Here is a 17298-nt window from a genome sequence, read left to right as displayed (position 1 = left end):
TAGTTGTTTCATTTTTTCCTTGTATTTTCCAATTAATGATAATAGCTTGTGAACTTTTAGAGTGTTTAACTTTTTGAAAAATTGATACTTTTACATAGCTAAGGGTCAAGGCAGTCCAAGATCTCTTAAAAATGTATAGGTTGGTATCCATTTTCTTCCATTATCCACAGATGAATATCCATCCCTAAAGTAAAGAAAAGCATGTGATAAAGTACCCCATCACTAACTGCCCTACAATAATAGCTGATCTGACTTTAAGTCAAATATGCCAAGAAAATTTGTGTTCCAGAACAAAACACCAGCAATTATGATTTAACGCAGGATGCAAATCACTAAAGATTTCCAAAGGTCTCGTACATATTTCACTGGCTTTATCATTTTATTTCAAAGCGCTGTTAATTATATTATTTAAATTGCACAGTTAGCGTATCAAGGCATGCATCTGCACAGTAAGCATGTTTTTTTCCTTAAAGTGGACTACCTTGCAACAAATTCATAATTTTAAATGCTACAGTGGAAATGTAATAATAACAAGCAGAATTTGAAAACAAAAAGGTCCCGATACTAACCACATGTACATACTCAGGATATGGATGAACGCCATCTGTGTTCTTCCTGATCTTGTAGGGACTGATGTTCATTGCCGATACTACATGGCCATGATAAGCACTGTATGAAGAACAATGATGTCAATTTAGACTTAATGCATGTTATAATATCAATTTCATTTAGCAAACCCGATTTTAAAAAAATGATAACTTTTCCTTCAAACCTTCTATTCAGAACCATATGTCTTGACTGTAAAATTAGGAAAAGTGGTCTTATTTTACAATGGCATTTCCTAGAATTTTCAAAAAAACTGAAAATTGGGGAATGGGCTTATCAATGACCATGGTATCAAAAATATATTTACAGATATTTACTACAATGCATCTTTATAAGACAGATGATGGCACTGATACTGCCTGGATGTGATATATGTTTATACCACAACGTCATTGTGGTACTGCATAACATTTTCATGGTCATATGCAAAGTCAGTGCAATCTTCTAATGCAATTATACATTAGGTCAATTCTATCATTTGATGTGAATTATTTATGCAGATCAATATTATTTTGTAACATAGATTTGTGTCTATGTCACTCTTTAACATTCATTGACTTAAAATAGTGAATTTAACTTACTGATCCAGTGTAATCATCTCTGTTCCTTTTGTGTGATGACGAGACAGTCGAATAGCAAGATCATTGGCTTCAGACCTGCCAAACAGAACATATTTCTTCAACTTTAGTGTCACACCAAAGAGAAAGTTAGTGAGCATGCAAGATAAGAATAAGTTTGTCAGTCTCTCAAGCACATGCAAAAGGGTACCTATTAGTATAATAAAGACTGTCCTGATTAAACAAGTCTGTTTCATCTTTTAGGCACTTAAATAACATTTTCCATTTATGACAACTTGTATTACGTGTTTCTGACAGACAAGGACAGTAAATATGTTTGCTTAATAACACTTAACCGATCATAAGAGGTTACTAGTACAGCCACTACTTTACCATTCTCGTCATCCCCAACTAAAAAAGCCTCATCTTTTCTCTTGCTAAGCAGCATAAGAGATAAAGAGTCCTCTGCTTGCAAAGGTGAAAGTCAGACAAGAGTGTTCCCCCCTTGGATGAAGGGACCGGCACAAAACTTGTTAATTTTCAGTAGCTGCTCAAACAGATGTGCATGCTCTTCCAGCAATCTAAGTGCAGGGAGGGCTGGTTTGGGTGTGCCCACATAATGATCTGGTAAACATCACAAAAGAAATGTATTCTACTTGAAAAAGAGTCTGTCAAAAGAGACTGATGTTCTACTTTCCAAAATGAATTTCCAGGAATTCAAGATAAGACCATTTCTTCTTTTTAACTGCAGTGTTGAAACCATCTCTGTAATTGCTGAACAATAAGATTTTCAAATCAGTAGCAGTGGTAGCCATATTGGATGTAAGATCAGCACCATTTTCCATTAACATAGTTTGGTTTTAAAAACAATCCATGCCAATATGATCATCCATTCAGGGGAATTTGTGACAAGATTTTGAATATGTTCATTGTGAAAGCCATAGTGGATGCATGCAGAGCACCATTATCATAAGTCTTTTGACAAAAAAACCATGTCCATTTGACCATCCATTCTGCACAAGCAGCAGTGACAAGAGTTTCAAGATGGCCACAATGGTAGCCATGATGGATGTCAGATAAACATCATTTTGATTCACGACTAGATACCATAAGAAGTTATCTGGTCAAAACTCCATGCTGATATGATGCAAATTCAAGCTGGCTGACATGATGAGCATATCTGAGTTTCAGATTAGCAGCATTTTCATTCAGGACCAATCAAATATCATTATAGTTGCTTAGTGAAATGACTTTCCATACAGGAAGAAATAATGGAGTAGAAATAACCTGATTTTCAAGATAGCAGCCAAGGTGCCTATATTGGATGTCAGATTGGCACCATTTTCATTTAGTACTAACTAGACATTGTAAAGTCTTCTGGTGACAACCTCCAATGTCGACATGACTTACTGTCTAGGGAGGAGTGTTAAGATTTTCAAGACAGCCACTGTTACTTCAATACTAGATATCCTAGTGGCACAATTTTATTTAAGACTAAGCAGACACAATATGAAGCCTTCAAGTGAAAACTCCATTCTGATATGATGTTAAGAGAAGTAATAATAAGATTTTCAAGATGGCTGATGTGGTGGCCATATTGGATGTCAGATCAGCACCCTTTTCATTTAGGAGAAAACAGATGTCATAAGAACTCATACTGATATGATAATTGGTTCAAATGGAGCAACAATAACAAGATTTTCAAGATGGCAGCTCTGGTGGCTATTTTGGTTGTCTGGGTAGTGCCATTTTATTTAAGACATACAAGACATTATAAGTGGTGTTCAGTGTGCTCTGGGAGGGGTACTACCTCTGGTGGGGGCACATCATGCTCCTTCGGGAGTAGTTTGTCCACCTTTGGTCCCCACCAGGTCTCACCTGTGGCTCCAAGAAGCTGTAGCATGTGCAGCGGCCACACCACAGGCAATGGCTTCGACTGGCTGGCTAAACCAGGTTGAGGGTAGATGATAGGCCTCAAACCCTTGGTGAGTTAGGAGCTTGCCTATCCTTGCATGCAAAGCCAGTTTTGACAGACTTGGTGGAAGAGATCAAATGAGTGATCCAACAGTCATGAAGGCATATCTGCAAACGCTTTGTGGAGAGCGCAGGGCATGACAAGGCAATGAAGATGTCATAGTCATCCAATGCAGCCGAAGTAGTCCCCAGCCGTAATGAATCTTCGTACCACTGAGTTCCAACTACCATGGTTGAGAGAGTGAGGCTGTCTCTGTGCAAAGGCTGTTTCACTTAAATCTCCTTCATGAACAGGTTATGTTGTGCACCTATCATTCATCCCTATCATCACACTCATCATTCCATACTTGCACCTACCAAAGTCATACAGCAATGGGTGACTGGCGAAGCAACAGGCGGAGAAGACCTGCACATAGGCAGCCCTTGGACAATTGGTCTCTCTGCTCTGTACCCAGGGCAGTGGAACAGTTTGACAAAATCCAGGACAACTGAGCAGACCTTTTCAGGACAGTGCTGCTCACCCTGCATAGGGAGGGGCCTAGAAAAGGTGGGCTAAAAAATAGCCTGCCTTTCAAAATCTGGCCAGTTTGCTGTGTCTGGCAAGATGATCCATATCTGATTTCAAAACTTTCAAAGAAGAAAAACCTAGTTGCTAAGAAGCTTTCACGCTCCAATATCGACATTGCAGCCTTGAGTGAAGCCAGGGTTCTCTGAGCTAATATCAATATTGCAGATTTGAGTGAAACCAGATCCGCAGAGGAGGGTTCTCTGAGCTAGCAAGTAGCTACACCTTCTTCTGGAAAGGAAAAGCCCAAAATGATGACAGAATCCATGAAGTCAACCTGGCTAACAAACTATGTCTTCTGGAGCTGCTTCCGGACCTGCCTGATTGTATCAGTGAGAGGCTAATGAAATTGTGACAACCTATTAGCCACAAACAGCAAGCAACAATCGTCAGCGCCTATGCCCCTACCCTCTTGAGCCCAGTGGAAACTACTGAGCAGTTCTATGTGGATGTCAGTTCAAGCTGGCGACAAAATCATACTACTGGGGGTCTTCAACACCCGTGTTGGCTGCAATTATGGTCAATGGAAAGGTGTGCTTGACAAGCATGGTATCGGCAAGATGAACAACAACGGCCTGCACCTACTCAGCAAATGCGCAGAATTTGACCTCCTCATCACAAACTCAATGTTCAGAATGGCAAACAAACACAAGAACACCTGGATGCACCCAAGATCTCACCAATGCATTTAATCGACTATGTAATGGTCCGCCAGTGTGATTCCCAGGATGTCCTCATCACCAAGGCCATGCAAGGAGTGGAATCCTGGACAGACCACAGACTTGTCTGAACTAGCCTAAACCTGCGTATTGCCCCACAGCACCCAAGGCATCCTAAAACCTGTGCACACAGCCTTCAACATTGTCAAACTCGACCAGCCTTCCACATAGCTCGATTTCCAGAAGAGCCTAGATGACCAGCTGTCCACCAATGGACCTATACGTGGCAATGCCTCAGAAAATGGAACAAACTCAGGGACATGATAAGAGACAGCTATGGTGACTCTGGGCCCCAAGAAGTAAACCCATCAAGACTGGTTCAATAAGAACAATGGTGCCACTGAAGATATGTTTGCAAGAAATAACAAAACATTCATGGACTGGCAGAATGACCCAAACTCCATTCCTAAAAACAACTGCTTCAAATCCCATCAAGCTGAGGCTCAGAGAGAAATCTGCAAGATGCATGAGCAGTGGTGGGAAAGGAAAGCTGATGAAGTGCAACACTATGCTGACACTAACAACTCCAAAGAGTTCTACAACGCCATCAAGTCAATCTTCAGCCCTTCAAAGTCTAGCTCTGCCCCCTTGCTTGCTGCAGATGGCAGTACACTAATAAAGGACAAGGCTAACATTAAGGACAGAGAGAAAGAACACTATAGTCAGCTCCTAAACCTGCCCTCGTCGGTAAACCAATCTGTTTTTAACCAAATACCATAACAGCCAACACATGACTAACTGGATGTTCTGCCAATGATAGAGGTGTTGAGGACGGCCATTAAACAAAAGAACTGTGGCAGGGCACCAGAAAGGATGGTATCCCTGTGGAGGTGTACAAGGCTCAAAAAGAACAGACTCTGGAGGCATTCCACGATGTGCTAATCAGCATCTAAACAGAAGAGGAAATGCCAGACTAACTCTGGTGACGCATCAATTGTGACCCTCTATAAGAATAAAGGCACATGTGCCTACATCAGTAACTACAAAGGCATTTCTCCCTGCTCTCCATAGATGGCAAAATACTTGCTAGCATCATTCTCAACAGGCTTATCGGAAGATAACCTCCCCATGTCTCAGTGCGGTTTTCGCCCAGACCGCAGCACCGTAGACATGATCTTTGCAGTGAGACAAGTCCAAGAGAAGTGCCTTGAGCAGAACATGATTCTGTATGACATCTTCGCAGACCTGACAAAGGCTTTTGATACAGTCAACAGAGACACACTTTGGGTAGTACTCAAGAAGCTTGGTTGTCCTCAAAAGTTTACCAACCTCATGCAGCTCTTTTACGATGACATGACTGGAGAGATTCTCTCAGACGGTGAACCCTCTGAGAAATTCCCCATATCTAATAGTGTCAAACAGGTCTGTGTACTCACTCCGGTACTCTTCAAACTCTTTTTCACACAGGTACTGCTCCATGCCATCCATGACCTTGACTGTGGTATCTACATTAGATATCACCTGGATGGATCAGTGTTTGTTCTCTGTCACCTAGCTGCAAACACTAAGATGCTAGAAATACTCTTTGCAGATGACTGTGCCCTCATGGCCCATAAAGAGACTCACCTACAGGCAATCGTGGACAGGTTCTCTGAAGCCTCTAACCTATTTGGACTCACAATTAGCCTAGGAAAGACAGAAGTCCTCTTTCAGACTACCCCAAACAGTCCCTTCACAACCCTGCATCACCACTGGCGACACACAGCTGGAGAATGTGGACAGTTTCAAATACCTAGGCAGCACAATATCCAGTGATGGCTCCCTGGACAAAGAGATCACTGCAAGGATCCAAAAAGCCAGTCAAGCACTCAGACAACTCCGAACCAAGGTCTTGGGTTGGGTTTTTTAAATTTGTTACTGGCACCCAGTTGCCCATTTTATTACTCGGATTATTATCAATCAGCGGGTACCAGTTGGCATCTTTAGTTGCCAGTGGCATTTCAAGTTGTTTAGATACTTGATATTTATATACAAGCCAAGGCTTCTTGGTCCATGCAACAAACAAAATAAAAACATCTAAAATTTACAACTTTATAACTTACAATATATTTAAAAAAGGACACTATCCATCAAGCAATAAAGTTAACTTCTGGTCAAGTATCTCAGACTTGGGATTTTCAATATTTTTAATATAAATAATACAGTACAATCTCACTACAAGGCATTATGATATAAGGCACAAAAACAGGCAGTACTGTGCTGACATTCTGTTAAACTATATATGTGTGTGTGTGTGTGTGTGTCAGTCAGCACAAGGTGGTTCCTTTTAACAGATAGATGTCATGGATCTATTTTATAGTAATATTTCAGGTATACAATAAGCCAATACTGTAATACTGATAGAATACTGACAATTACTGAACCAAGCAATCAATTATCCAAATAGAATGGATGTCTTTAATAGGTTACAGCTGTGTTGGCATGCTATTTATTTTTATTCAAATCGAGCTATTTTCATGACATCTAGAATGGGAATAATTCACTTAAAACTCGAAGGCAGTTTAAAAAAAATAATATGCCAGGGTACATTGATTTCATAGAGTTCATATTAAAATGATAAGAAAATTCTAAATTGCATCTATGGGTGAGTACCCCACTTTAAAAGTGCTTTCCTGGGTCCCATATATGTTTAAATGGAACAGCCCTTAACATTACAGTGCATGCAAACCACTGGTTTATCTTACCTATTTGACAGCAAAGGTTTGCCTGGTATTAAAGGAGACCAGAAACCAATGGAAATATAGAATAATAATAAAAGTACTATAGCAGGAAACCTTATTCTGAAGTATCATCTGCAACCGTAATGCCAATATTTAAATATTGGCCTATCTTCTAGGAGCTGAATTTCCGTGACCTCGTATGCAAAATTTCCGCGCCTATTTAGTTACTTTCGGGATGTGACGTCAAAGTAGCGACTCCAGCAGCCCAAGTGGGAGTTGCCAGAGTAAAAGACAATACCGTTTTGCGTTGCTTACGGGTGTAGTAGAACATTAAGAAAAGCCTGTGGACATATTTTTTTTTTCTTTTCCGAAAGATAAAGGCATCGTGAAAGAATGGGTACATTATTACAAATGAGTCGATTTCAAAGCAACACCATACAGCACTATGTGCTCGTTACATTTCTCAAAGGAATGTTATGAGAGGGATCATGAAAAAAAAGCAGCTCTAAGATACGCAAATGCTAGGCCTAGACTAAAAGTTGGCACTGTTCCAGACATACCTTTGGACATTTTAAATCCTGGGAAAAGAGTTAAACGTGTGAGTTACGAAAACAGGCAGAAGGACGAGTAAGTGACCACAAAATGCAACAATCAATCCACATATCTTTTATCTAAAACAGCAGTGGTAAAAACAAATCTGATAGCCCGATACCCTGGGCCCCTTCTGGTTTTAGTTCCAGCCCATCCTGTATTCAAAGTGAGGTGCCCGTCAGGCTTGTCGAAACAAAAATTGTTTGCCTGAGGAAACTTTGATTGCGCTGGTGAAATGAGTAAATGTATTTTCAAGATGTTGACATACATGCCTTAACACGGCACAATCTAAATCAAATCACCACTGTCCTAGGTGAAATTTAGATTTGATTTGATTTTAATCAAATGGAAGCTTTGCTAAAAATAAGATTAACATAATTTTCAGTAATCTTATAAAAATTAAATTTTTTTTAAAAAAATGCATTGTATACATGTAGTATGCATAAACGGTAATCTGTATTAATTGGAACTGATATAAAACTATTCCTTGGGCAGTTCAAAAAGCAGCAATTAAAAAAAAAAGAGGTCAAAGTTTCACATTAACTGTCTGACAATAGAACGAGGGCGGGGGGGCTATTGACCCCTCCCCCGCCCCAATGTGCGACCGCCCATTTGACGTGCCTTTTCTCGCTGTGATACGCCTTATTATTCCCCCATGACAAGCCCCTTTTGCATATTCTGGTCAGTTCTGGCTAAATTGCAAAATAGCTAAAGTTTTGATTTAAGTACGCAAACAACAAAGCCGGTTTGACTAATGAACATAATCCTAATCTTTGCATTAATCATGTGAAAAGGACTGCCCTTCGGACATACTTCAAAGAAACCATGTTCGACAGTGTGTGTATGTGTAAGCACCAGCAACTGATTACCAAATAAATGATGCCTATTTTGTTGTTACTTACGATGCCATGGACTTCATTTTAACAGTTCAAATCTGCAGTCACAAGTTACCGTACATGTGGCAACTGTTTTTCTCAGGTTTTATGCCCCACCTTATATCCTTAGGTTTAAGTCTTAATGCATGTAACACTGTTTGCTGAATAAAATATTTATTCAGAATTAGTTCTTTAGGGCCACATATACTGCATGGTATATTTTGTTTTATTCCTTGTAATTTAATCATGGTAATTAAACTTTTCATATACAGTAGAGGAATGTCAGGTGTTAACTGGCCGAGTTTCTTTGGCGGAAATGGAGATGCGATTTTGTTTGCAGAGAAAATTTCAACGTGATCATTCATTTAAGCTAATTGGTGACAATTTTATTCTTTTAATTATTTTTTTTTACTATAGTACTGTTGTAGTTGTTTAAAAAATCTGAAATTTACTTGAATAATGTTTAATCTTCACATTCTATTTACTGAAAAAGAAAAAAAGAAGAAAAAAACTGTTGTATGATATTAATTATTTCGTCCAGTGCTGGGTTTAGATGTGTGTGCGTGTGATTCGAATTTTTAACGTAGCTTTAACAATTTTTCAGTCATATCACTACGATGTCAGCAGTGTGGCAGTTTAGACTGTGGATTGCATACGTTATATTTAAAAATGGTTTGGGGTAGGGTTTTTTCTTCGTACAAATGAAAATTGACAGACATAATGTAATAATCGGGACTTCGCTGTGCAAAATTGAGAGATATTACGAGATCGGGATGTAGATGAGGAAATACCCCCAAAATCAGGAGGTTTTTCTCCCGGCTTGAGAGTTGACAGGTATGAACTATCCGGGCTTGTGGAATTTCATTCAGGACTTTAGTTTATTTAAGTCACCAGCCCGGGGCCTGTGCCTAACAAATTTCTTTTAGCACTTACCAGTACAGTACATAAACTATTATATCAGACTGCAGATTCAACTTTTGAATGTGCAACCCAAATGTGGTCTCCTGTCTGCCTCACTCGCCAATGTTTATGTTTGTATTCGAGGACTGGCTAGTATAGCGTCACGGTACCATGTGATCTGTCGTCTCATCAAAACTTGGAAAAACTCGGCAATTTACGAAATCATGGTATCTTCCACGCAATATAATCACTACCTGTTTACGATATTTAATTTATAAACATTGCAGTCGAATTAAAATCTGTAGAGAATTACATACGTAAAAGGAAAATTTTGATTTCTAGTCTCCTTTAAGCAGATTCAACTGTACCTCACTTTATTTCTTAAAATTTTTTGTATCCTTCCCAATTCCTTTTCAAACCTGTTATTTGACTTAATTCTGATGCCTTTATTCAACTCTTTTGATGTAAGACTCACCCAGAATTGCAAAAATAAACCACTGATAATTTTGGTGGCATTGTTTCTACAAGTTTCTTGGCAAGTTTAACAATGTTGTCATGAAGGTAGCGATTGTTCGTGTTCAGCACCTTCATCTGTTTATAAGCTGCTTCCACAACATTGGGATGGCAATGTCCAACTGGAAAAACAAAACAAACTGACCAATTATTTTCTTAGATACAAAGATATTGTGACTTTATTTTACATTTTACTTGGATCAATTACAAAACTACCCTGTGAAAGTGCTATACTATCATATCAGAAATTAATCAATGTAAACAAACTTTTGCACAAAATTCTCCATGTAATTATTTTTCTACAATAGTCTTTAGACTGCACTTACATTGATCCCATAATGCATGGTTTGAAAATTCACTCTCCCAATTAAAAATGGTGAGTGAATATTTCCAGTAGTCAAGTGAATTTTCCAAACAGAAGTGCACCTGAAACCCCTATGTCATTTCAATGCAAGTGCTTTTAAACACCTTTATCACATTTCAACATAAGCACACTTCAATGCCCCAATCAGATCACCATACAAGTGATTCTGGATGTGCTTGCTGGTAAAGCCATCTGTATGGTAAACTCATAACACCCTCTGGTGGTAATATCCCCTCTAGTAATATAAACTTCCTGAAAGTTACTATGACATCATTGTATATGAGTGTATTTGCTGAATCCCAAGTAGCCAATCAGTAATCTTTGATTAGGACATCAAAATTTACAACAAGATGCAAATGGGTGACACTATCTTTGCTTGTAAAAACCTAAAATCTGAACTATCAGATTGCATTTTTACTATTCAATTTACACTAATACCTTTGACACTAATCTTGAAAAATAAATATTCTAAACAAGAAAACAAGCTTAAAATATCCCACAAAGCAATGGAATCTATCTACAATTTGAAGGCAAAGTGGAATCTTTACAACACCATAACATGGGACTCTCACCTTGATATACAAGTACTGTGTATACTCACTTATAAGAACAGTCCAACTACAAACTGCACATTCACAAATCAGCCACTGCATAATGCACCAGCAGATCTGGGTCTGTGCAGTTCTTTTAGGAGTAATTAGTAGAATAAACAGCACAGACCCTGATCTGCATGTACATTATGCTATGGCAGAGCAGAATCTTTGCTGTCTGCAGTTACACTGGACTTAAAGTGAGTATATATGGTAAGCAAGAATGTTGCTGTTTATCAGTGAATACTACAGGGAGAAACAATACAGTAATACCTCGTGCATTCGCGTTTCTGGATTCGCGAAATTTTCATTGGTACCCTCTACGTACATGTTTTCTTTATTTTATTGAATTGTACCTTCGTTATATGACTTCTGTGACATATGAAGTTTACCTAGTTTACCTTCCTGATAATGACAAAGAAAATGTCATCATTAAGTTTACAGTCCCATTCGTTACTTGGTTTTACCTTACTGTGAGTGCAAAAGAAAACGGCAGCCAATGAATTAGTATAGGGGTAATATTAGTATACATGTACCGTACTGTAAATGCACTAGTGTGGCAAATACCCATTAGGCGATACTGTACTCTATTTTTACGTCAACCATTTACTTCTCTTTTTAAGGGTAATCTATTAAGCTAACTTTTAAATGAAATTAAAGTGCTTTGGGAGCATGATTTGGGTCATATTTAGGGTTTAAACCCTAGAAATAGGCATTTATTAGCATTTTTAGTGACTCGTACCAAACATTCGCTATTCCTCCTGATCCGCGACTGGTTCTGGAACCTAACCTCGTGAATGTTCGAGGTATTACTGTAATCAATAAACATTAAATCTGGCAGATTTAAATATGCATAAATTAGATGGCAGTTTTTCCCAGCCAGCTGTGGTATAATATCAACCATTAAATGGTGGCATACTGTTCTATTCATTTCAAATTGTAGTGTACTTCTTGCATATCAACACAATTTAGGTAAGGCCCAAAAAAATATGTGTTTCCTATTGCACTGGTTTTAAAATTAGGGTAGGCATGTCAGTTTCTTTTTAAACATTATATATATATATATATATATATATATATATATATATATATATATATATATATATATATATATATATATATAAAATATATATAGTGTGTGATTCTTTTTATTATGGGGAGGGAGGGGAGTGGCAAGGTCAATAACGAGAAACTGGGACAGTTGGCTCACACGGAGCACATATTTTTTTGTGTGGCCTAATAGATGTAATTTTGGCTACTGATGAAAACATTTTAGTGAAAAACTATACATATTTTATCTCTCATTTTCTGCCTAGAGCCATCAGTGAGAGATAGGATCAAACACTAATAATTTACCGTGGCAGACATTGTTAATGCAATCCAGATACTGATTGCCCAGCTCATCATACATATACTGCCCTGAGGCACGCACAATTTTCAATGGGTCTGAACGGAAAAACAGGTCACAGGACTCCCTGGAAAAAGAAATACATACTAAAACAATTAATTAAGACACTGATAAGCCTCTTTGCCACCTATCACCACAAGAACATCTTTATTTCAGACCTGCCAACATTGAAAAAATCAAAATCAGGAAAATCACCATTAAAAATCTGGAGGCAGGGTAAAAAATCAAGAGGTACAAGAGTAAGGTGTATATATCATGATAAAGACGTATTCTTTGTTATTTCAGTCCACTGTATGTTGCAGATTTGCATTTCTGCAAAAGTTCATCATTTATTTGTCCCTGGGTGCCAAATTGTTAACAAGAATAGCTTCCAGGGTTGATGCTGACAGGCTGACTCTTTGGCAAGTTCTGTTTTTTCTGACCACTGAGAATACTCTCTCAGCGGTATTGAAAGTATTGATAGCATTACTCTCCCAAGGGTTGGAAACAAAAGTTGGCCAGATCCATCCTTTTTTTTCCTGAGAGCAACCCACTGATGATCTGCTCTTTCCTTATTCAATTTTGTCTCTAAATTGTAGCTTTGGTACAGCTGAAACTCTCTATGCAGATCATCAGTGTTATTCCTTCCATTCAGCTGGAGAAAAAGGCTGGGTCTTTTAAATGATGCTACAGATTGTTTAGCCACATCTGCTGTGCTTGCATGAATAAGAAAGTCATCGTTGAGTGGAAATTTTTCCTTCATGTATGACAGTGATTTGATCAGAAATGCCCTACAGTGCATTCTTGTCTGTAACTGTGCTTCAGTATTCATCTTCTATAGAAGATTTGCTCCATTATAGCAGTGAATAACAAAAACATATAGCAAAGACTTCATTTTTTACTGAAGCTGTCTACAGTAGAAATAAATCATATTCTACATCGAAAAGTGTTTTTTTTTTGTGTGCAAAATATATACTACTTGTAATAAAAGTATACAGCCCTAACAATAGGATGGCAGCTCTATAAGTAAAATAAAATATAACTTCTGAACAAAACCTAAAAGGTGCAAGTTAAACACTAATATGTTTAAACTTGTTTTGAATTGTGCAACTGCATACATTATTATCATGCTCCATAATTGTAACACTGTTGATTGTGGCTATTCATGACAAGTTCCACTGTAGAGAGAGAAAGAGAGAGAGAGAGAGATAAAGAGAGAGAGAGAGAGATAGAGAGAGAGAAAGAGTGAGTGGAAGGACAAGCACATCATAATCAACACCAGCCATACATTTTAAGACCCAGAACTCCTTAAACTTCCAAACCAAAGAACAGTAATGTTTTTTATCTGCTTTTGATATTCCCTGAGAGAATTTTGTTCGTATGTGCTGCTGTGAAATAGGAAAATCACTTTCATGGCTAGTGAGAGGTGTAGTTATGTGAGAACATGTGTCTCTGTACATGAAAGGGTGAACAATTAAGAAAGCTGTTTGATTTTTTTAACATTTGTCGAAACCTTGAACAATACACATTAATTCTGAATACTTTTTTGTCTAAATCCATCAGCAAAGTATCCAAAATATGGCCAAAGGTCTGGTCATTAAACCCCAGGTATTTATAAATGGATAACATTAAATAACATTGATAAAAAGCAGATAAAAATAATCTATCTTAAATGGATTATCTTCAATCATTTAGTTAATAACAATTTGTCTTAATATTTGGCCCTGCTTTAAGCTCAAAAATCCATCAGCACACATTTGAGTATAATTCTTAACTTGTGTGTCTTCTGAATATTTCCAGGCAAGCCTCAAAGACAAACCAACAACTGTACTTGCAAACCGTAGTCTGGTCATCATGTGTGCATTTTACTTAACATGTGAACACAGAATATTTCTTGAACATATATATCAACGTTTTATGGAATTTAGCAGCTTATATACATTTCCACCCTTTAAATGAGCCTCAGTATTATGGGGTTTTTTTAAGTGTAATATTTAAAATCTTGGACAAAAAACATTGTTTCAGTTTTCTGAGTTGCGAAGCTTCAAATTTACTGGGGGGAAAATGATGACACTGAAGAAGGGAATTTTTTTAGCCAAATAAAAAGATCTATTTTGAGGGAATTTTGGTATAACGAGGGTAGTATTTTTAAGGGTGTATACACACACACACACACATTGACGAATTAAATTTCTCACATACATCCAGTCAGAATGACTGATATCTAGGAGGTTTTCAAATTACTGTGCAAGATGGGAGTCTGCGGATGATTATCAACTGCAATCTTTGAATACAATAACAAAATTATGAGCTCTTGACCACCACGCCGATATCATCCAATCACTGCAGTTCTGGAGGGAGTTCCCAAAACAGCCACTGCTGGACGACGTTACTTTTAACGCATGACGTCACTGGCTAACTGATTCGGAGACTAAGATTTTACTAGTAACCGGCCTATGATATTGGTTGCCAACATCGATGTACTGGGTCTATCCAGTTGCCTGAATATAAACTAGATCTACTAGGATTCTCAAGTAGGTAAAAACGGCGACGTCTTCCAATTTTGAGGGCACCACCGAGTCTTCGATAACTTGAAACAAGTCCTTAGTCCCAACAACCATCTTGTCACAAAACTACAGATTATATCATATGGTTTTTAAAACTAAACCGGTTGGTTTCTACACAACCAAGATACTTCAACACCATGTCGACGTATTTCCAGACGATAACCTCATAAAAATCCTTAGCCAAAATCGGATTATAATCAATCGTAACAAACCCTTTTTGAGTCCCTTCACTTACCAATGTCAATGAACACAAAACGCTGAAACAGTGACACAAATGTAATTCACAAGCTTAACAATATACAAATACCTACCCTATATACTTATTCCGTAGACTAATAGTTTCTTCTTTACTTAAGCCTTCCATGTTCTCGCACTTTATAAGCCTTTTCTGGCGAGGAAAGTACTTATAACACACCAATATGACGCGGCAAAGGTCGCTGTTTGAACAACCATTCAGACTCGAGCTTCCATTTCTTATTCGGAGCACTCAACTCGTTATCGTTATTGACCTCACGAGGACACCTGCAAGCGTAAACGTTAGAAATCCAAGAGGTGCGCTAGAAGTAGTTTTGAATTAAACGTAACGTACGAACTGGTAAACTGAAATAAGCATACATTACGAAAGACAACACATGTTGTACTAGAAACAAAACACGTGCTAGTGCTGTATATTGGTCACTGGTTATAATTTAAAAAGTAACTGTTAGAATAAATGTGTTATGCTAGTGCCAGAAGATAATAATAGCTACGATATCGTACGCGTCGATTGACACTGGAATAGGCCGAGGTACTCAGCTAATGAAGGAAGACACGAGTACTAACATTAGAACAGAAAATAATGAACGACTCAAAATAATAATGTGTGTGTGTGTGTGATTTAGATTCTTAACGTTGACCAACAAGTAGGTCTCCGCCTTTTTTTTTTTTCTTCTGACAGAGACCTACTTATTGTCTAATTCTTACTTAGCTTTAACAATTATGTCTGCATTGTGGCAGTTTATAGTGATACCTGCACTGGAGCATCATGCGACAGACATGTAGCATCATGTCCCACCCAGTCACATTATCCTGACACCAGGCCGACCAGTCCTAGCAGCAACTTAATGCTGAGCGCCTAGCGAGGCAGCTGCTAGTACCATTTTTATAAATCTTTGGTACGCGTCGGCCTGGTACGTCAGAATCACAATATAAAATAATCTGACATTCATTCCACGATTCAATATTGGATTACAGACACATTGTCATCAACTCCGAAGTTTTCAGATAGGTGAGAGAAAAACTAAGTCGTTCGGTATAACTGCAACACGTTTGGTATAACAAAACAACAACATGCATTTGTTTAGAACATTGAATGGAATTAAAATTTGTCAGAATTAGTTATGATACACGTGAAAAGAAAGCGTTCGAGAGAGAAAAAAATATTAGTGTGTTTAAAAAAAAATATTAGTGTGTTTATTTCTAACACCCATAGAAAGGATGCCGCTATTTTTTAGAAAAGATACTGGTTCCCAGACTGCATAAAGTGATGAAAACACTCAGATAGGAAGGATCAGTCCTGATAGCAAGATGGTCAAATCTGTGCAGCCTGAGGAAAGATTCAGTTATATATTTATAAGGACAAATATACGAATTTGCTTTCTGGTAAATTGTGCGGATTAAAATTTTAAGATCTCATCAACTTTACAAAGTCATTATACTACGTATGGTGAAATATAGATATAGAATTTGTGGAAAACGAATTTTAATTTAAAATTACACATGGTGACAATGTGTGAAGTAGCTGTGTTTGAATCAAACTTTGGAATGACAAAATCGGATCATTCATACGTGTGAAAAAATTGAAACAAATGATAAATTGCTTGAAATAAAAGTCCTACAAATAGATGGGTGTTCTGTTGGCCTGTTGTACACACTAAAAGACAATTTACCCGATTAAAGTGCACTTTATACAGTTTTAAACGACTAATATTGTAGATTTAGCACATGAAGACGATGAACAGTATTTAAGGCACATGTACTAAGATTCTGCAAACTAGAATTGCTTACACAAATATCATCTATTGTTGGAACAAATTAAAGGAGACAAGATTGAATAAAATATACTGAATTTAAAAGTGGTTAACCGAACAATCTGTCTTTATGACAAACAAGCGTGAAAACGATTACCATACAGAAGTGCCTGTGTTACTAGTGGGGATGACTAGTCGCATGCAGGCATTGTTGACATGCAAGCTTATCAAACATACAAGGACGGATGCAAGGACATCATAACAGTCAAGGCTATATTTTCAAGATAGGTATTGACCCAGAGAGTAAAAACTTAAACGGGAAATGACTTACACGACTTTCCACCGACATAATTAAAGAAAGAAAGCATTACAAAATAACTTTTCATGAGGGTAAAGAGTTTTACATATAAAGAATCAGGAA

General features: G+C 37.7%; 1 protein-coding gene across 2 annotated transcripts in view; it reads right to left on the bottom strand.

Annotated features, from left to right (window-relative positions):
* The window catches only part of LOC149806036 (5-phosphohydroxy-L-lysine phospho-lyase-like), a 53696-nt gene extending 38343 nt beyond the window's left edge, over positions 1–15353 (bottom strand). Inside the window, exons 1-5 of one of the 2 annotated variants that reach the window (XM_089950896.1) lie at positions 15180–15353; positions 12271–12389; positions 9923–10082; positions 1188–1262; positions 570–669 (exon numbers count right to left, since the gene is read on the bottom strand). In XM_089950896.1, coding sequence (XP_089807022.1) covers positions 570–669; positions 1188–1262; positions 9923–10082; positions 12271–12389; positions 15180–15232 — 507 coding nt within the window. In that variant the 5' untranslated portion in view covers positions 15233–15353. The remainder of the gene's footprint in view (positions 1–569; positions 670–1187; positions 1263–9922; positions 10083–12270; positions 12390–15179) is intronic. The other variant, XM_089950897.1, reaches the window with a different exon arrangement.
* Between the last annotated feature and the right edge of the window lie 1945 nt (positions 15354–17298).

Source organism: Sinohyriopsis cumingii, chromosome 2 (assembly GCF_028554795.1).
Source record: "Sinohyriopsis cumingii isolate HCF-2022 chromosome 2, ASM2855479v2, whole genome shotgun sequence".
Taxonomy (NCBI): domain Eukaryota; kingdom Metazoa; phylum Mollusca; class Bivalvia; order Unionida; family Unionidae; genus Sinohyriopsis; species Sinohyriopsis cumingii.
This window is presented reverse-complemented; position numbering and strand designations above follow the sequence as displayed.